The following is a 22477-nucleotide window of genomic DNA, read 5'->3' as shown; positions in this document are numbered from 1 at the left end:
TTCCAGTCTTAAAGGTTTCTAAAGCACATTGATCATAACTCGGAGGTAATGTTTATGGAACTGAGTTTACAGGTAGTCTTCAAATTTAACACATTGAAATTCCGAAGCAGCCACTTTTTTGAAACAAAGTGCATTCTTTTTTTAATGCCTGGTCCTCTGGTAAATATTACTATAGCAACCATTTCCTTCACTGTTTCTTGCTACAATTTGTAATTATATATTTGTTCATGTAACTTTCTGATTAATGTTTCTCTCCACTGCTAAAACTAAACATGTAAAGAACAAGGATCAAGCTAGGCACAGTGACTCAGTGGCTAGGGAGGCTGTGGTAGTAAGATCACAAGTCAGATTCAGCCTCAGCAATTTAGCAAGGCCCTAAGCAACATAGGAGACCCTATCTCTAAATGAAAAATAAAAAGGGCTGGGTTGTGGCTCAGTGGTTAAGCACCCCTGGGTTCAATCCCTGGTACCAAGAAAGAAAAAAAAAAAGAATAAGGACCATACCTCTTTTACTCCTGTGCTTGGTACAGTGCTTTGCATATGTGTTCCATAAATATATTTAGTAAATGAATATTGTAATGCTATGCTGTTTAATTATTTTACTTCATTTTAATGTTTTTTGCATGTTCTTTTTTAAGGAAAGGAATGGGGATAAATGGAAAAATCCAAAAATATTGAAATGCTGGGAATTTTTTGTTTGTTTGTTGATGTTTTGCTTTGTTTTGTACCATGGATTGAACTCAGGGGAACTTAACCATTGAGTCACATGCCCAAACCCCTTTTTTAAATTTTGGGGGTTTTTTAAAATTTTGAGACAGGATCTCACTGAGTTGTTTATGGCCTTGCTAAGTTGTTGAGGCTGGCTTTGAATTCGTGATCCTCCTGCCTCAGCTTCCCAAGCCCTTGGGATTACAGGTGTGTGCTGATACACCTGGCTGAAATGCTGGTATTACTGTTAGGAGATAAATATCTTACAATCTTAATATTCGAAACAGAGATGGAAATTATTAGGTGTGTTGGGCTGGGGATGTGGCTCAAGCGGTAGCGCGCTCGGCTGGCATGCGTGCGGCCTGGGTTCGATCCTCAGCACCACATACAAACAAAGATGTTGTGTCCGCCGAAAACTAAAAAAATAAATATTAAAAAAAAAAAAAAAAGAAAAAGAAATTATTAGGTGTGAAAATCTTTACCCTTAATCAGATGCATATTGTTTTTTATTAAATATTTTTTTAGTTGCCAATGGACTTTATTTATTTATATGTAGTGCTGAGAATCGAACCCAGTGCCTCACACATGCTAGGCAAACCTATACCACTGAGCCACAAACCCAGCCCTGCATGTTGTTTTTAAGCTAGCAATACTGCATTCAATTTGAATAAAAAATTTAAACTAAAAAGCATGTTAGAAATGTTAGAAAAGTATTGTTGAAAATTTTATCTAAAAGAACAGGTGTTTAATATTTGCTGTCTATAATTGAAGCCATCTCCTTTAAAATGTTCCTCAGACATTGGACTTGTATATATACACTATTGAAAAAAACATGAGATATGATTACATAACACTACCTTTAATTAAACTTTCTTAAGGACAGGAACTGTGTCTTAACTCTTCAAGTCCATATTCAGGAACCTATTTTGTTCTCAATATTTCTTCCAAAGGGTACAAACAACAACAAAATATGAATCAGATACAATTAAATTCTATGCCAAATAACAATGATATAACAATGAGGTGTACTTCTTTTATGTGTATAAGTCCCAAGGTTAGTAGTCCAGAATTGCTATGGAAGCTCCAAAGACTGCTAGACTCTTTTCTAGCTTTCTGCCCTAAAATAACTAGGCTATCTCTGGCCTCATCTTCACTGTCGTGAGTTGTTCTTAGAATTACAGCAGTAATATCCTGGTTCTATATTGTAGAACTGAGGAAGGGAAGAAGGGCACACTTCAAGACTTCCTGACTATCACAAAACACTCCCATTTTATCTCATTAGCATAGAGCCACCTGTCACTCCAAAACCATTCCCATTTTATCTCATTAGCATAGGGTTACCTGTTACTCCAAGGGAAGGTAAGAAAGAGGGTATATTATTTAATATAGGAAAATTTGATAGCTGGCCTCTTTAGCTCTAATAAGTTAACTAAGACATCTTGGAACTATCAAAGGACCATCCAAATGGATGAATGGAGGATTTGGAGGACAGTAATAACAATAATATATTACTATATTGCTATAGCAATAATAGCAATCATCTTTGTAGCTAGATATCAGGAGGCCCATCTAAAAATATGGAATCTGTTACTAAAAATGAAGGGGAAAGTAGTTAGTTAGACAACTTTATATATAACAGGAATGAAAAACTAACATATATTCAATTTAGCAACTTTACATAGGCATGTTTGGCCATCATTGGATTATTTTATTTGGCATACATATTATGTCAATTTGGGCGGGAACTAGCAAAATTGTTTGTAGCTCATAATAAAGATTTCTTGCCATGACTCAATTTACCACTGTTATGAGTGCTTTGCCCCTGGCAAAAATCTGAGAAACACTCAAGTGGACATTTTCTGAGATTTTCTCGGTTCTAAAAATCTAAGCATTTTATTGTTTTTACATGTTTCAAATTCAGTATTAATGACTTCAAAGAGAATATGTGCCTTAAAAATGAACTGAGACATCTTACAGATAGCCATTAGTCTCTTATTTAAATTAGCGTCTATAACTGGGATCTACATAGTTACAAAGATGGTTGTGATATTTTCAAGAAGCATTTTAAGTTGTTTAAGTTTTCTAATCTTTGGAACAGTTAAGCATCTGTATAATCCCTGGGAGTCGGTTATGATTAACCAAATAAATGTTAAAATAAGGGTTCTATGCCAGTGCTCCAAAATAATAAAAGTCATATATGACATAACAGACTTTGGATTGTTTTATTCTTACATGTGAATTGACAGAAATTAAAACATAGAATTTGGTATAAAATAGAATTTAGAAAATTCTAAATAAAAAGAAAATAATGTTTAGTTTACTTTTGTTAAGTCACTTTTTTACTTTTTTTTTCCAGTTCTAGAGTTTGAAAGAGTGTATCTTGATAATCTCCCCAGTGCATCCATGTATGAGCGCAGTTACATGCATAGAGATGTTATTACCCATGTGGTATGCACCAAGTAAGTCATCTTTTAAAATATTTTTCTTAAAAGTTTATGTTTTTAGGGACTGGGATGGTAGCTCAGTGGCAGAGTGCTTACCTAGCATGTGTGAGGCACTGGGTTTGATTCTTAGCATCATGTATAAATAAATTAATAAATAAAATAAAGGTCCATTGACAATTTTAAAAACATTTTTTTAAAAAGTTTATGTTTTTAAAACAAATCTTCAATTTTGAGATGGATTTATAGAAGTAACTCTAGGATTTTACAGGCTTCTATTTAAATTCCTAAAGTTCTGTAATAGTTTAAGTTAAGTAAAGGTCTACATATTCTTTCCTATATCACACAAAGAATGCATTCTCTAAGACAGAATTCCGTGTTATGTGTGTATGTTTTTTGGAAATAAATGTCAAGAGGGGAATGAACCAGGTAGTGTCTGAGCTTCTCTGAAGAAGAGTGTATATTATTTAACAGGAAAATTTGATAGCTGGCCTCTTTAGCTCTAATAAGTTAACCAAGACATCTTGGAACTATCTCAAAGGACCTTCCAAATGGATGAATGGAGGATTTGGAGGATAATAATGGCAATAATGTTCCACTATTTATTGAGCTCATAGTATGCCCAGGTTATGTGCTAAGGATTCTTCATAAATTATCTTACTCATCTTGATAACAATTGTGAGGTAGATATATGAGCTTCATTTTATAAATGAGGAAACCAAAGTTTAGAGAGATTAAATGTCTGAGAAGGCCAAAGAAAAAAGCTGAGGGCTAAGTCCAAAGAGGATTTATATTGCATACAAGGATTTTGAACCGCAGAGCAGGAGAATAACGTCAGATTTATTTTTTTAAAGGGCCACTGTATTTTTAGATAAATGGATTCAAATAGGGCAAAGTATGTACAGAAAGAACAGTTAAGACACTGGTATAACAATCTGAACGAAATATGGTAGTGGCTTGGATGATATTGGCAGTTAGTATGGAAAGTAGATGGATTAGTCTTTTTTGGATCAGTCTATTCTTGATCTCTTGGAGGCAAATTGCATTTCAGATACAAATATAAATATCTTCAAATACCTTCATAGTATAGGATCTTTTTTTTTCCTCCTTTTTTTTTTTTTTTGGTACTAAGGATAAAACCCAGGGTACTCTACCTCTGAGCTGCATCCTTTCTCTTTTTTTTAGAGAAAGGATCTTGCTAAATTGCCAAGCCTGATCTTGAATGTGTGATCCTTCTGCCTCAGCCTCCCAAACACCTGGGACTAGGTGTGTGCCATTGCACCCAGTTTGTATATAGGATACTTCTAAGAAAATGTTAGCATCTTTCCTAATCCAGAGTTGACAGTGTATAAAGCAGCTTGTAGATGCTAGCATTGCTTTTACTCTCAGATTTGTTTTGTTTGTTTTTTATTTTAACCCAAGGCCATTGGAATATAACAAAAAGTTACAAGTTTTATAGTTAGATCTGAAAACTACTCAGTAGCTATGTATCTGGAGCAAGTAAATTTAACATTTTTAAACTATTTCCTGATTTGTAGAATAATGATAAAATATCCATCTAATAGAGTTGCTGTGAAGGTTAATTATGGCAATGTGTATAATGTATCTGACACTAGGTTTCAATAAGTCTATTTTTGACGAGAGGATACTGGAAATTGAACCCAGGTGTGCTCAACCATTGAGCCACATCTCAGCTTATTTTTAATTTTTATTTTGAGACAGGGTCTTGCTAAGTTGCTGAGGCTAGCTTAACTTGTCATCCTCTTGCATCAGCCTCCCATGCCGCTGGGGTTATGGGCGTACACCACCATGCCCAGCTCAATAAGTCTCTATTCTTAATATACCTAAGGAGCAACTTTTGTTCAGAATCTTTTTGATTCTTAAATTACCAAAATTCCTTGTATAGGATATGAAACAAATTTATGTTTAATTTTGCTGTATATGAAAGTAGTTTCTTTATCTACTGAAAATATTATATTTTCCCATAAAAAGATTGCCTGTAGGTAATTTTAGCAAAAATAAATCTAGTGATTCCTGGAGAGATTTTTTTTTTCTTCCTTTTCTTTCTTTAATGTCAAATTCTATTTCAATTCTGATTCTAGCTCTTGGGATAAAATTAGTTGCAATGTTCCTGATCTCTCATAGACTGGTCTGCATAAAGGAAGATTTAAACAAAATCAAAATCTATTATTGAAAAAGTCATAGATTGTCAATGAATTTTTGCTTTTAATGCACTGATTCATGGGTGTGTTTCAGAAATTAATTTTTAAAATCTTATATATGCAGGACAGATTTTATTATTACTGCCAGTCATGATGGACATGTTAAGTTCTGGAAAAAAATAGAAGAAGGAATTGAGTTTGTTAAACATTTTCGTAGTCACCTTGGTAAGAATTTTGTGAGTTTTTTGTGTATGTGTGTCTGTGTCTATGTATGTGGCTCTTGTAAACAGTACTAATTAAAGTTTTTTTAAAAAAAAATATTGTATTTTGTCTTTGAATCATGCAAATTGATTTCATTTGTATTTACCAGAATGTTTTAATTTGATTTATTTAAATAGGAGTTATTGAGAGTATCGCAGTTAGCTCTGAGGGAGCATTGTTCTGTTCTGTGGGTGATGATAAAGCAATGAAGGTGTTTGATGTTGTGAACTTTGACATGATCAATATGCTGAAGCTTGGGTGAGTCTTTTTTAAAGAATATATTTTTTGACTTGGTGAAATAATTTTTAAACCCACACTACACCATTTCATAGGTTATTTCCAAACAGATTATATTATCATTCAATTAAAAAACTGCTTTGGGGTTTTGCTTGGGAAAATTAGGTGGAGTGAATGCTTGAGATATTTGGAGGTTTCTGTTCTGGTTTTTATCATTTATCATAGAAATTTCCAAAGAGCATTATAACACAGATTTATTATATCCAACTAATACTATTAGTAAATTAATGAGGATTCATTGTGTTTAATTACTGATACTTAGAATTCGCTTTCTTGTTGTACAAGTTTGGAGTATATGGATAATGTAGTAATAAAACATATTTTAAGCATTTTTTTTAAGAAAACGTACTATATTGATACATATCTAAGCTTCTGAGGCTGGCTTTGAATTTATGATCCTCCTGCTTCAGCTTCCCAAGGGTGGGGATCATAGGTGTGCATTATCATGCCCAGCTAAATTTATATATCTAAACAAATGTCAGCTTTAATATAGTACTGTCAGGAATTTCTGGGACTTATATTAATCTGCTTGAATGGCATAACAAAAGACTATAGACTATGTAACATGAACAACAGAAAGTTATTTCTCACATTGCTGGAGGTTGAAAAATCCAAGCTCAAGTTTCCAACAGAGTTTCATTTCTGATGAGGGCTTTCTTCCTGGCTTCTCATGGTGTCCTCACATAGTTGGGGGAAGGAAGGAGAATGTGAAGACCCAGGCTGTCAGATTAGAGCCCCACCCTTCCGACCTCATTTATACTTAATTACCTCCTAAAAGTTCTATCTCCAAAAAATCCTGCTATGAATTGAATTCTGTCTGTAATTCAAAAATCCCAAAGTTTGGAATTCTCTTCAAAATCAGTTATAATTTTATGAGCTACTAAAGAAAACTAACTTCATTATTTATGGTTAGAATACTAAATTACCTAACTTGATCTGTTTCAGTTTCCCCAGATAGTAGCTATTTTAAAAAATCAGATCTGGGCTGGGCCTGTAGCTCAGTGGTAGAGTACTTGTCTCACACATGTGAAGCACTGGGTTTGATCCTTGGCACCACATAAAAATAAATAAATGAAGATATTGTATCCATCTATAACTAAAAAATATTTTTAAAAAATAAAATCCATTCACAAATTCTCTTTGAGGATTCAAAAAAGGATGTATTTCAGGATTGATAGAAATTTTATATGAAGAATTCCAAAAAGATTTTTAGTATCAGCACCATGGTTGGTATAATGGTTTAACTTCTCAGAATGACTTCTACTTTCTACATTTGAAAGTATAAGTTTGGTAAATGGATTGTATCTGTCCCATTTCTTTTACACTTTGTTCATCAGGCAGCATGTCCAAAGTTTATAGTTTAATATCAAGATTGATTAGTAATAATGAGATTATGACAGGACAGTGTTTCCCTTTTTTTTTTTTTTTTTTTAGATGGAGTCTTTCTGTGTAACCCAGATTGGTATTTGTTGAAATCCTAGGCTCAAGCTCTTGAGCACCTGGGACTACAGGCAAACTTTACTTGCCTGGCCAAATATTTTGATTATAAATGTTTCAAAGATGTATTTATATACTATTAAATGCTAACCTATTTAAAATTAAGTTATACATATACTTTTAAGCAAACATCTAAAAGACAGTGCCCCAGAATACCTTAAGGCACGTATCTGATTAAGTTTTATTATCTACCAAAAAGAAAAAAAGGAGCTTTTATATGTAATTCTCTTCTTGTGGTTTGGTAGGTCCTCAGAAGTAATTATCATTACAGTAACAAGGTCAAAGAGAAAATTTAGTAACTGTACTTAGCTGCTCCTCTCCATTCTGTACCTCTTATTTTTGAGCAAAGAATCCAAATTCTAAGTCACTGGCCAGTATATTTTTTGGTGATGGGCTAGGGAAGGAGCTTACTTATACCGATCTTTCTTATTTTTTTTCCCTTCTCTTAATTCATTACTGCTTTAGCTATTTTCCTGGACAGTGTGAATGGATCTACTGCCCAGGGGATGCCATATCTTCAGTTGCTGCTTCTGAGAAGAGTACAGGAAAAATTTTCATTTATGATGGTCGAGGAGATAACAAGCCACTTCATATTTTTGACAAACTTCATACATCACCTCTTACTCAGATAAGGCTAAACCCAATTTATAAAGCAGTCGTGTCTTCTGATAAATCTGGAATGATTGAGTACTGGACTGGGCCTCCTCATGAATATAAATTTCCCAAAAATGTGAACTGGGAATATAAAACTGACACAGACTTATATGAATTTGCCAAGTGTAAGGCTTATCCAACCAGCATATGTTTTTCACCTGATGGAAAGAAAATTGCAACTATTGGTTCTGATAGAAAAGTTAGAATTTTCAGGTTTTTAACTGGAAAACTCATGAGAGTCTTTGATGAATCATTAAGTGTAAGTACAATTTAAATTAATTTAAATCAGATTTACTTTTCCAAAAATGTCTTCAGAACTGCTCAATCTACCCTGTTTCTCTTTTTTTTTTTTTTTTAATATTTATTTTTTAGTTTTCGGCGGACACAACATCTTTGTTTGTATGTGGTGCTGAGGATCGAACCCGGGCCAGCCGCACGCATGCCAGGCGAGCGTGCTACCGCTTGAGCCACATCCCTAGCCCCTCTCTTTTTTTTTTAAGAGACAGAGAGAAAAAGAGAATTTTTTAATATTTATTTTTTAGTTTTTCGGTGGACACAACATCTTTATTTTATTTTTATGTGGTGCTGAGGATCGAACCTAGCGCCCCACACATGCCAGGAGAGCGTGCTACCGCTTGAGCCACATCCCCAGCCCCATGTTTCTTGACATCGTTGTCTTCATTTGTTGAAGTGCTAGCACTGAGATGACAAGAGTAGACCAGGGGTAAAGACATGACCAAACTAGAGATTCAGAATGAGAGTGTGGTAAAAAATCCAAATATAGATCAAAAGAGTTACTTACAATGCTGATGACTACAAATGACCGGAATCTCATAGTTCCGTATTGAAGGAGTGGGGATCTTCTAACCAGTTGAGTCCCAGTTTGACAAGAAATTGAATGGGATGGTGTTCAAGTTTTACCTTTTAGTTTTGACTAAAATGAAGTGTCACACATTATGGTCTTATGTCCTGCTAGAGTACATTAGAAGATTCTGATCAGGTGCTGATCAGATTGGATAAACACTTATTGAATACATGTATAAAGACAGATGGTTACCAGTAGACCTTACATATTAAAAACAGAGTTTTTTCTCCAGCAGAAATGATCATGGCTCCCTCATCCCAAAAATGTAGTCCTACATTCTAAGCTATTCTTGGTACAAAAATAAGCAATATAATTTAATGTGTATCATGCTCTCTAGAGACATGGAGACAAGAAATCTTAATTAGACCTTTAAGCTCTTCTGTAAGATCTTGGACACTTATACCCTAACACACATTTCCTTTTAATTTTTGGAGCTTTGTACATTCTTTCCAGAAAACAGAAAGCCAGGCTCAGTGGTGCATGCCTGTAATCCCAAAGGCTTGGGAAGATGAGGCAGGAGGATTGTAAGTTCAAAGCCAGCCTCAGCAACTTAGTAAGGCCTTAAGCAACTCAGTAAGACCCTGTCTCTACATAAAATATAAAAAAGGGCTGGGAATATAGCTCAGTAGTTAAGTACCCTTAGTTGGTACCATAAAAAGAAAAAAAAAAAAAAACACTTTTTCCCTAAATCATATTTACTTACTAGTAATCTAATATAACTGCTCCATGTCAAAATATTTTCTGAAACATTTTCTGAAACTTGAATGTTATAAATTAATGAGATAATAAGAGTTCATTCATTCAACAAAAATTGGTATCTATTTGCAGACACTTGCACAAGGATCTCAATGGCTGTAGCTGTGTTGTCCAATATAAGTTGTGTCAGGCCGATGGAATATTACTTAGCCATAAAGAAGAATTAAATAATGGCATTTGCTGGTGAATGGATAGAACTGGAGAATATCATGCTAAGGGAAATAAGCCAATCCCAAAAACCAAAAGCCAAATGTTCTCTCTGATATGTTGATGCTAACCCACAAAAACAGATTAGAAATTCATTGGATTGGACAAAGGGGATTGAAGGAAAGGTAGGAGAGATAAGAACAGGAAAGACAATAGAATGAATCAGATATAACTTTCCTATTCTTATATATGAATACATGACCAGTGTAATGCCACATCCTGTACAACCACAAGAATGGGATCCTGATTAGAATAAGTTATACTCCTTGTATGTACAGTATGTCAAAATACACTCTACTGTCATATATATCTAATAAGAACAAAACAAAATAAGTAGCCTGTGGTCACATGTGGCTATTGAGCACTTGATATATTTACAGATACCAAATTCCCAGGATGTGCAAGTCTTTCATATAAAATGGTGTAATATTTGCATATAATCTATGCATAGTCTCCCATGTACTTTAAATCATCTCTAGATTACTTATGAAACCTAATAAATATAAATGGTATATAAATAGTTATTTTATCTCATTTAGGGGATAATGACAAGGAAAAAAACATAATGTAGAAGTAATAATATTTTAGATATATGAGGTTGAATAAAATATTACATGAATTTCTCCTCTGTTTTTATTTTGTTTAATGTAGCTATAAGAAAATTTTAAATTAGAGGCTTGCACTACATTTCATTGGAAAATGCTAATCTGGGGCATTTAAAAGGCAGCAGATGTACTATTATCTTTGTGGAAAAAGAACTAGTTATATTAACCAAATGGTTTTTTAATTAGAAAAAACAATTATCATTTAGAGTAAAATACTCCCCTCCTCCCACTTCCTCCCTGGCCCCCGTATTGGGGATGGAACCCAGGCTTCACACAAGCTATGCACTCACTCTAATAGTAAGCTATACCCCATGTCCTAGAATTTTTTTTTTTATGCTTGAACTTACTAATGTCCCTTTATTTCCTGCTTATAGGGTTTAGAGTCCCTTGAGAAGCTGTATAAGTATAAAAATTGTTATTGGCTCTTAATGTGTTATGCTTCTATTCGGTTCTCATTGCCTTTATTTACATGGGTGTGACCATGTACTGGGCTAATCCCAGCTATTCTGGAGGCTGAGGCAAGAGGCAGGTTCCATGCCAACCTTCACAATTTAGCAAGACCCTGTCTTAGAATTTAAAAATGAGCTGGGAAATGTAGCTTAGTGGTAAAGTGGTAGAGCCCAGTGGGCTCAATCCCTAGTACTGCCAAAAAAAAAAAAAGTATGTGTATGTATATGTGTGTATCATTTTTGTTAATAAATGGTTCATTTCCTAGATGTTTACTGAACTACAACAGATGAGGCAACAGCTACCAGACATGGAATTTGGCCGACGAATGGCTGTAGAACGTGAGTTGGAAAAGGTGGATGCTGTAAGATTAATTAATATAGTTTTTGATGAAACTGGACACTTCGTGCTGTATGGAACAATGCTGGGCATTAAAGTTATAAATGTAGAGACAAACCGGTAAGCTTAGTATAATGAGTATTTTTTTTAGAAATAGGGGGCCATTTCCTCATCAGGGAAACAATGAAAGTTTTGTTTGTTCCAAGACAAGTGGAATGGCCCCAAATGTCTAAACTTAACCAAATGTTTTGACTGGATTTTTCTGTGGTCTCTTGGTTGTTTATAATCTTATGTAAAAAGTTTCCACTCATGTTTGTAAAAGAAGTGGAAAGAAGATATGCATAGTTTCAAGTTTGTTTTTTTTTTAACAAGTTTCAGTCTGTCTTGCTTATTGATTTGAATTAGTCTGGTTCATGTTAAATGTTGCCAAATATTTTAACCACAGAATTCAGCATTACATCCTGCTAGACATAAAATCAGAAGTTAAAATGCATGAAACCACAGTAAGTCTTTTGTGAAACAGTCCATTTGGTCTTAGTAGAAAATATCTATAATCAGATAACTATTGCTGAATGTAAATGAAAGGAAAGAATATTTTAGGAAGAAAAATTTGTGCTGTACATTCCCACATATAAACATTTATATTTCTTGGCAATATAAGATTTTTGAAAGCTTGTAAAAACATTAAAATAATAGGAATGGATTAAAATTATATAGTCACCCCTTGATGTCCCTAGGGGATGTTCCAGGACTCCTTGCACATACCAAATTCCTGATGTAACATTTCACATAACCTATGTATATCCTCCCATATACTTTAATCTCTAGATTACTAACAAAACCTTATAATTATAGTTGTTAAATTGTATCATTTAGGGAATAATGACAAGGATAAAAGTATACATCTTGACACAGACACAGTTTTTTTCCCCAAACATTTTTGGTCTAAGGTTGTTTGAGTCCATGAACGTAGAACTGAGTGCAGATTATATAAATGATTACGTTTTTTCTTGTTGTTTTAAGTTTTAGATGAACACAATACCTTTCTTTAAATTTATTTTTCTTTTTAATGTGGTGCAGAACAGTTTTAGGGTCTCTCCAAAAATGGAGAGAAATATAGTTTTCACATATACTCTCTGTCGCAACACAAGCGAAGCCTCCCCCATTAATATCTACCACCAGAGTGGTACATTTGTTAGAACTAATGAACTTGCATTGAGACATCATTATCACCCAGAGTCCATAGTTATATTAGGATTCACTCTTGGGTGTTATACGTTCCATGGATTTGGACAAATATAGTATCAAACAATAATTCCATCGTCCTAGAAATCCTCTGTCCTTAAACTGATCATACCTCTATACCCCACAATCCCTGTCAGCTACTAATCTTTTTTTTTTTTTTGGCACTATGGATTGAACCCAGGGATGCTTAATAGTGAATTAAAAAAACACTATTTTTATTCTCCATAATTTTGCCTTTTCCCGAATGTCATGTAATTGCAATCATATACTGTGTAGCCTTTTCAGATTGGCTTCTTTCAATTAGTAGTATGCACTGAAGTTTCTTCCATGTCTTCATGTACTTTGTGTGTGTGTGTGCACGCACTGGGGATTGAATCTAGCAACCCATTTTTTTGAGACAGGGTCTTGCAAAATTCACCTAGGCCTGCCTCAAATTTTAGTTCGAGGGATTACAGGTGTGTAGCATTGTGCCCAGCTCATTTCTTTATAGTACTCAATAATATTGTATGTACCCACAATGTATTCATCCATTCATCTGTTGAAGGACATTACTCCAAGTATATAAATAAAGCTGTTGTAAAAGGTCATGTACAGGGCTGGGGATATGGCTCAAGCGGTAGAGCTCTTGCCTGGCATGCATGTGGCCTGGGTTCGATCCTCAGTACCACATACAAAGAAAGATGTTGTGTCCGCCGAAAACTAAAAAATAAAGATTAAAATTCTCTCTCTCTCTCTCCCCCCCCCCCAAAAAAATATTGCCCATGCGGTTCCTGCCCNGGGGGGGGGGGGGCAGAACACCTCGATTTCTCCCTTGCAAGAGAAGTCTAAAAAAAAAAAAAAAAGGTCATGTACAGGTTTTTGTGGGGACACAAGTTCTCAGTTCCTTTGAATAAAAGGAGGCCCAGTTGCTGAATCATCCAGTAACAGTATATTTTTATAAAATTTCACCAAACTCTCTTCCAAAGTGGCTGTACCCTTTAGTATTCCCACCAGCAGTGAATGAGAGTTCCTGATGCTCCACATTCTCACCAACATTCAGTATTGTCAGTGTTCTGGATGTGGGCTGTTCTAATAAATGTGATGTGCTATCTTGTTTTAGTTTGCATTTTTCTGATAACAGGGTGTGGAGCATCTTTTAATATGCTTATTTGCCATCTGTATATCTTTGGTGAGGTGTTAAGGTTTTTAGCCCATTTTTTAAATTCGTTGTTCTTATTGTTAAGCTTTAAGAGTTCTTTGTATATGGTGCATAACAGTCCTTTACCGGCTATATCTTTTGCAAATATTTTTCCCCTGGTCTGTAGTTTTCCAGTCTCTTAAATGATGGAATTTCTTTTTTTAAGTTGTAGAAGGATACAATACCTTTATTTTATTTATTTTTATGTGGTGTTGGGGATTGAACCCAGTGCCTCACACATGCCAGGCAAGCACTCTACCATGAGCCACAACTACAGTCCCTTGATGGGATTTTTTTAACTTATCTACCAAATTACCTTTTGAGTGGATAGAGAAATACTTTCAAAAACTTTTCACCAGTTATTTTGTAGATTGATAGCAGATAGTTGATTTTTTCATCCATAAAATTTCTGTGTTTAGAATTCATTCTGGTGATTTTACTGAATAAAACACTGTTATCTTTTCCAGGTGTGTTCGGATCTTAGGCAAGCAAGAAAATATTAGAGTGATGCAATTAGCTTTGTTTCAAGGAATAGCCAAAAAGCATCGTGCTGCCACTACTATAGAGATGAAAGCTTCTGAAAACCCTGTTCTCCAGAATATTCAAGCTGACCCAACAATAGTCTGTACATCTTTCAAGAAGAACAGATTTTATATGGTATGTGGAAGTACTAGGAGAAAGCCCTTAATGTTTCTTCCAGCTTGGTTGGGAGTTGTTTTCTTGGTTTGTGTCTGCAACCAAAGAGAATGTTAAGCAGCAACAGCAGACTTTCTAAACAACCAGATTACCATCTTATTACATTTATACTGTAGAATATTTAACTAGGAGATATTAAGTATTTATGTACTATTTTCACATTTTGAAAAATTTTCACCCTGGTTTTTACAGCTATTTATGCTATCATGATAGGAAGTCAGAGGAAGTTATAATCTTATCCCTAAAGTTTTTACTATGGAATTTTAAATTTTTTATTGTTTTTCAGCTTTTACTTTTAAAGATAATTTATCTCCTCTGAACTTGCACAACTTCCTTCTTTAAATCCGTTTCCTTTTCTACCTTTTGACTTCATTGTAATGGTGCTGTCTTGAAATTATATATCCCCAATGAATTTATTCCCTGCTCTGAAGAACAAAAAGTACTAAGATTAGAGTTCTGGGGGTGTAGCTCACTGGTAGAGTGCTTACCTAGCATGCATAAGGCCCCGGGTTCTAACCACTGTACTGCACCAACAAAAAAGTACTAAAATTATGCTAAAAGCCATACTACTATGCTACCTAGGAGTAGGACTATCTGAATTGTTCATTCAAACAGAAAAATGTACAGCATAGAAATACCACTGCTTTTGTATTTTGTCCTTCACACTGTAGTCACAGAACCAAGACCCAAATGTGACTGTTCTTTCTCTGCCTAAAACCCTTACTAAGTCCCCAGTTATCTAGGATAACTAGGTCTTCTCACTTTTATAGCTTTATCTTTCTTTTAGTTCATTTGCTATATTGACCAAGTCAGTCAGACTTACCCCATTCATAATATTTGATTTTTCTTTATTAACTCTGGGCCTTTGCTCATGCTCTTCTGCCAATCACACGCCTCATCCCAACTTGTGCTCCATACTTGGGTTTTTTGTTTTTGTTTTTGTTTTTTTGTAGGTATAGATGGACACAGTACCTTTAGTTTATTTATTTATTTTTATCCAGTGCTGAGGATCCAACCCAATGCCTCACACATGCTAGCCAAGTGCTTTACCACTGAGCTTCAACCACAGCACCCATACTTCAGTCTTTAATGGCAGTTTTGCTTATGACTCTTAAAATCATTGCTAAAAATGTATTCATACATATAAAATGAAAATAATTTTCACCTGTAATTATGAAGCAAAAATTATCAGAGAATTCTTGATATATACTAAAAACACAAAAACTAATTTTCCATCCACATTATTAAAAAACTTTAAATAACAAGTTATTATTCTTTTTGTTTTCCCTGAGTTTACTGTTAGTTGATTAAAGTATACATATTCATTTTAAGGCTTGAGAAATAAAAGATAAAAATCTGCTTCCTTATCTAGCTAACATTGTTATGTATTTTCTTTCAGTGTTATTAAAGGTACATATCCTTGAGCAAAACTGAGATGGTATACATATATATGAATTTTATATTCATTGTTTTAATGCCAACATCATCAAACAAAAGTAGAATTTCATAAATTGACATGTGGGCTAAGTCAAGCTAACTTTTAAAAAAATTTTATGAATACATAGTACAATAAGCCATTTTATTCCTTTGAATTTGGAGAATACATCATAGCTTTGCTCTTTCTTAATTTGAAATCAATCCAAGGGGATCAGGGAATGTCATTAGGCAAAATAAGAACTGGTGCACTAGCTTTTCCTTCCTAGAACTCAGTTGGCATCAGGTAGAGCTGGCATAGAAGAGAGGATTTCCAATTACTGAGTCAAGTAAAAGAAATGACTTAGAGAAGTCCATAGTTTTTACAACTGAAAGATTGTTATCACTTTTCCTTGTACCCTGAGATTTCTACAACTTCATTTAAAATTTACTTTCAGTCTCCCAAACTTGAGGATTTAGATCACGTGAGACTCTGGGATGGGGGTGGGGAGCCAAGATCCATCCTTCCTAGTACTGGATTCTTCTGCTCACAGTAGTACAAACAGTTAATGTGTATATTATTAACATCTAAATGTTAGGCACTTTTCTCTAAGTACTTTATATCCATTCTTAAAATATTGACAACTACCTTCATTGGGAGGTATATACTATTATCCTCTTTTATGAATGAAGAAATGGAGAAAATTTATTCACTTCCCGAAAGTCATATAATTAGTAAATGGCAGAAATAGACTTCAAACCCAAGCAATCTAACAATAAAAAGTAAAGAAGAGGTGGTAGGCTAGTCATAGTGAAATACTAGAAGGCGTAAGTGAAATACTATCACAAATAAGTTATCCTGTTAAATGTGTACCTAAGAGGCTGGGCACAGTAGAGCATGCCTGTAATCCTAGCAGCTAAGGAGACTGAGGCAAGAGGATCGTGAGTTCAAAGCCAGCCTCAGCAACATAGCAAAGCCCTAAGCAACTCAGTGAGACCCTTTATCTAAATAAAATATAAAAAAGGGCTGCGGATGTGGCTCAGTGGTAAAGTGCCCCTGGGGTGAATGCTCCCCCCCACAAAAAAGTGTGTGCCCAAGAGTATTTCTACTCAAAATTAAATGCAATTTGAAATCATACATGTTCATTATTATAGGCAGTGTCTTTATATTAGACAAATATAAAAGTAATTTGATTTCCTTACACGTTTTTTGATGGAAAATGATTCCTGATACAAAGCTTTATTCTGATGGGAATTTAACTTATTTTCCTCAAATACTTCATTAAAAATAAAAGTTGTTTATTTATAAATTTATCAGATGAAAAGTTCATCAGATGAAAAATTCATTCAGCCACATTTTATTTTCCTTCCCAAGTTTACCAAACGAGAACCAGAAGATACAAAAAGTGCAGATTCTGACCGGGATGTTTTTAATGAGAAGCCTTCTAAAGAAGAAGTCATGGCAGCTACTCAAGCTGAAGGACCTAAACGAGTTTCAGATAGTGCCATTATCCACACAAGTATGGGAGACATTCACATCAAACTTTTTCCTGTTGAGTATGTATTGTTTTTGTTGTCTTACATAAATACCAATGTAAATGTGTACATTTGAAACTATGCAACTTAAAATTGTTACTTATGGAATTCTGAAGAATTGAAGTGTTTGATAGAACATCTATCTGTTTTCAAACTTTCTAAAAATTGCTTTCTACTAGACACTGGGAAGAACTTTGTATTCACAGGCTTATTGTGAGGACAAAATACATTGGCTATGAAAGTGCTGAATGAGGGGCTGGGGATGTCACTCCATGGTAATGTACTTGCCTAGCAAACACAAGGCCTGGAGTTCAACAGCCAGCACTGCAAAAACAAAAGTGCCCAATGTGCCAATTATAAACTGTAACAGAACATGCCAAATATAAACTGTAACAATATACAAATGTATACCAGTGTTATATTTAATTGCACATCTAAACTCAAGGTTTTATGACTTACTTGTTATAATTGGCACTTTTTTTTTTTTTTTGTCTCAAAACAAGTATTTAAGGGAAGGATAATTATTTTTCTTTCCTGACATTTGCTGAACATGTACTCCCTCTTTAGTCACAGTAGTTGTACACTTTCAAAATGAATTCTAACAAAAAACAAAAAGCTTTAATTTTTAAAAAGTTGAAAAAGTATTCTGGACAGTTTAAGTTTGTAAAATGAATACAAAGTACCAAAAGCAATAGATATATATGACCATTTTTTATCTAAAAGAGGCTATTTCTTAAAGCACCTTAACTTAAAACAGTCTTTTCAATTGCTTAGTACCATGTAACCTTGTACTTAATTCAAGATGCTCTTGATATTCCCCCTTCTATTCCTAGCTTTCAGCATTATTTTTAATAATATATCATGTGAAATCATTTAATGAGGTTAGATAATATTGAAAAAGCTTCATATTCTTAATGTATAATTGTCATTTAAAGTTGTTTAAATTTGGCAATTGTGTGTGTGTGTTATATGTTAAGATGCTCATATTTTTTTAACTGCTAAAAAATACTGTCAAAGATTAATAAGCATTCATAATCTAAAGATACTAATTAAACAATGAAAATATACTAGTACTTATATGCCTTTTCAACTCATTGATCCTGAGATTAAATGATGTTATGGATAAAAGACTGTCCTAAAATATTCAAGACATTAAGAACATCATTAGGAAGCAGAACTGCAAAGAAAATTGTCTTCAAATGTTCTGAACAGGCTTCATATTTTTCATATATGTCTTATATAGGTGTCCTAAAACAGTGGAAAACTTCTGTGTTCACAGCAGAAATGGTTATTATAATGGGCATACATTTCACCGTATAATCAAGGTAAGTATACAGATTTCATGAGTTTTGAGGAATAGTATTTTCATCAGCTTTTTTGTTCCTATGACTAAAAAATCTGACCGGAGCAATTGTAGAGGAAGAAAAGTTTATTTGGGAGCTCACAGGTTCAGAAGTCTCAATCCATGTACAGCATGGCTCCATTCCTCAAGGGCTTGAGGTGAGGCTGAACAACATGGCAGAAGAGTAGCAGAGGGAAGTAGCTCACATGATCAGGAAACACTCGCCAGATACAAAATATATACCCCAAAGCTATGCCGCTGATGCCCCACTCCCTCCAGCCACACCCCAACTGCCTTCAGTCACCAATCAATTAATCCCTTGGGTTAAGGCTCTTAGAATCCAACCATTTCTTCTCTGAGCCTTCTTGCATTCTCTCATATGTGGGGTCACCTCACATCCAAACCATAAAAAATAGCATCTTGTTGCATAATAACAAGAGATTTAAACCTACGGAATTCACCTCTCACATGTATAAGTTTATTAGAACGGAACAGGAAAATGGACAACGGAAGCCATTAAAAAAACGGATAGTCAAGAATATATAGATTCAGGCTGGGGGTTGTGGCTCAGTCATACAATGCTTGCCTAATACATATGAAGCACTGGGTTCGATCCCCAGCATCATGTAAAAAAATAAAGATATCATGTCCATCTACAACTAAAAACATAAAAAATAAATAAATAATAAAAAATGTGTGTGTATATATATTAGACTCAAGGGCAGGAATAGTGGCTTAACTTTTTAGACATAGTGAAGCAATATTATTTGGTCAGTAACTAGAAGAAAGGGTGATAACAATGAATAAAAGGTCATTTTGAGATAAAACCAATTAACACCAAGTTAACTTGTTCCTTGTAGCTAGCTAAGGTCTATATATAGAGGATAAGATTTTAAGCCATGTAAAAGCCACAGTGCCATCTGATTTGTGAGAACTATTACACCTGAGAAAGAAATTAAGCTCAGCCCCAGAATTTTGAATAGCATTCCATAGAACGTATCGGGTAGTGGTGTGGTTCTTGGTTATTGGCAGGTCAGAAATAGCAACAGGAAGAATCAGATGTCAGGGTTCAGAACGAATTAGTGAAAAGAAAGGAAATCTGGTTTTCTTCAGATTATTAGGAAAGACAGTGTATGTCTGTAACTGAGAACATCACTTTCTAAAAAGGTTTAATCTAACCAATTTGTAGAGTTACTTTTAAGGAACTTGGAAGGTTTCATTGAATTCAGGGCACTCTTGACAGAAATATATAAAATATATATATGTGTGTGTGTTTGTGTTTGTATGTATATGTACTAGATACATAAAAAAGGAATAATGTAATATGCTTTTGTGTACTTTGTGTTAAGGGTTTCATGATTCAGACAGGAGATCCAACAGGTACAGGTATGGGAGGAGAAAGCATATGGGGAGGAGAATTTGAAGATGAATTTCATTCCACATTGCGACATGACAGACCATACACGCTCAGCATGGCCAATGCTGGATCCAATACTAATGGATCCCAGTTTTTCATAACAGTAGTACCAACGGTGAGTACATAAATGTCTATAAATCATAGGTTCATAAGTTATGATTTAAGAGTAAACTAAATGGGAGAACTGCATTATTCTCTTAATTCTGCATTATTTATATCTGCCAAGATATAAAAATGAAAACAATTTAGAGAAGAAAATGTGAAGTTATGTGACATGATTTTTAACTTGGTAAAATAATACTGTCATGTAATAAGTACAGTGGGTGGTACTCCCATTAGAATTACATTCCAATTTAAGATAAGTTAATGAGTTTTAAGTCTCAACTCTGCCACTACTATTTGTGCAGTTTAAAAATATTTCACTTCTCTGAGCCTTTTTCCTCATCTTTAGAATAAAGGAACTATGGTATATGAATTCCCAATTTTAAGGCTAAAATTTTCACAATTTTATCGCTGATAAAAGAATATAATTATAATCAATGGCATCTTATTTGATGAAATACATCTAATTCTATTGCTATGCAGTGCCACAAAATTATAAAAGGTATATACTTAATTATCAGTGAAGAAAGGAAAAATAAAACTGTTATCTGCCACGCAGTCAGTCTCATGTACTATTCACAGTATTTATAGTGCCACTTTCCTTAGTTTTCATAATGGATGAGGAAACAAATGGTGAGATAATGATTGAATTGTCCAAGTTCCAGCAAGTGGCAGTGTGATCATCTGAACTGTCATCTAATACAATAGGTATCTAATGCTTAAACTATTCCAAACTGCCTCTTACTTTTCAGGTAAGATTCCTGCAGAGAACCTGTAAAACTTTAGTCATACTTTTTTAATCCATGCAAAGTAACTTACCTTTAGCAAACACCTTCCAGCTTCTTTGGTCTGAAGGATGTAGATATTTAATTAAACTATTTTATACAGTTGGCCTTCTGTATCATTGGATTCCTTATCCAACTTTGACCAACTGCAGGCTGAAAATATTCAGAAAGAGAAATTGCATCTCTTTTTTTTCTTGTCACTAACCCCTACACAATACAGTTTAACAAATGTTTATATAGCATTTACATTGCACTAGGTAGTATAATCTAGAAATCATCTCGCGATGATTTAAAATATATAAGAGGATTTACAAGATTATAAATACTACACCATTTTATATAAGAGGTTTTAGCATCTATAGAGTTGGCATCTGTGGGAGACAGGAATGGATCACTCTCCCATGGATACCCAGGGATGACATGCTTTTATATTTTTTTCTTATAAAACTAGTAATAAATTTTAAAAGTGTTTAAGTTTTTTTTATTAATATATTATTCTACTTCTTTTAAAATATATTATAAAATGAAGCATAAATTTAAAGTCACTTTAATTTGGTCACCCAGAGGGTGTGACTTAAGACATTCATGTTTACTAAGATTTTCCATTTGTTTCCAACACAGCCTTGGCTTGATAATAAGCACACAGTATTTGGACGCGTAACTAAAGGAATGGAAGTTGTGCAGAGAATCTCAAATGTGAAAGTCAATCCCAAAACCGATAAGCCTTATGAGGATGTCAGCATCATAAATATCACTGTCAAGTAAAATAAATTTGTTTCATTTGCAAATAAAAATGTACATATGTTAAAAGATTTTTTTAATTAAGAAACTTAACACTTGCTGAATATACAAATCATGTTTTAAAAGATGCAATACTGTATTTTTATATTTGTCATTAAAGGCCATTTTATAAAAGCTGCCTTTAACTTTTCTTGCAATATTTCTAATCTTAAGAGTTAATCAATTAAAATGAACTAAATTGGGCATATAGCCTTCTTTATACGTTCTCATGAGACTCAAATTAAATATGAAATTATAAAGTAATGAGAATGGTACATATTTCCTTAACTTTTTAAATACACGTCATGAAATCTACCCTTATAAGTACAAAGAAGGGTAGACCCCTCTACAAAAAAATACCAGGGTATCATATTATATGCCATTCCCTTTCTTTTACAAAATCTTTGTTTCATATCACATATTTTTTCTTTTGATCGTTGTTAAGAAGTACTGGTAAACAAACCATCAGTAAATCAATACGAAGCCCCCTTGGTATTATATTACTTTGTTATGAAATATCCATTCAAACACAAGAATCAGAATAAATTATTACATGAACACTTGGTTATTTTACGCAGATTTATTTACTACATTGGTATTTTTCTAATGTAACTAAATAATCTTTTTGTCCTCAAGTTATATCTTACTTCAATAAATATACCACCAAGAAATATACATAGGAGTAAAAATGTTAATATCTAATAATAGATTACTAGAAAAGAGCAATAAAATGAGTTCAAATTTT

The 22477-nt window shown here is 33.8% G+C and overlaps 1 protein-coding gene across 2 annotated transcripts in view; it reads left to right on the top strand.

Moving 5' to 3' along the window:
* Positions 1 to 22477, top strand: part of Ppwd1 (peptidylprolyl isomerase domain and WD repeat containing 1) — a 24041-nt gene extending 1564 nt beyond the window's left edge. The window contains exons 2-11 of one of the 2 annotated variants that reach the window (XM_015482305.2): positions 3065 to 3167; positions 5436 to 5536; positions 5710 to 5830; positions 7832 to 8279; positions 11169 to 11359; positions 14129 to 14318; positions 17146 to 17327; positions 18550 to 18631; positions 19998 to 20180; positions 21574 to 22295. In XM_015482305.2, coding sequence (XP_015337791.1) covers positions 3065 to 3167; positions 5436 to 5536; positions 5710 to 5830; positions 7832 to 8279; positions 11169 to 11359; positions 14129 to 14318; positions 17146 to 17327; positions 18550 to 18631; positions 19998 to 20180; positions 21574 to 21717 — 1745 coding nt within the window. In that variant the 3' untranslated portion in view covers positions 21718 to 22295. Of the gene's footprint in view, positions 1 to 3064; positions 3168 to 5435; positions 5537 to 5709; positions 5831 to 7831; positions 8280 to 11168; positions 11360 to 14128; positions 14319 to 17145; positions 17328 to 18549; positions 18632 to 19997; positions 20181 to 21573 lie in introns of those variants that run through there. The other variant, XM_015482306.2, reaches the window with a different exon arrangement.

The sequence above is a fragment of the Marmota marmota genome, unplaced genomic scaffold (assembly GCF_001458135.2).
Source record: "Marmota marmota marmota unplaced genomic scaffold, marMar, whole genome shotgun sequence".
In the NCBI taxonomy this organism is placed as follows: Eukaryota; Metazoa; Chordata; class Mammalia; order Rodentia; family Sciuridae; genus Marmota; species Marmota marmota.
Note: the sequence above shows the minus strand (reverse complement) of the source record. Positions and strands in the feature narration are given on the sequence as shown.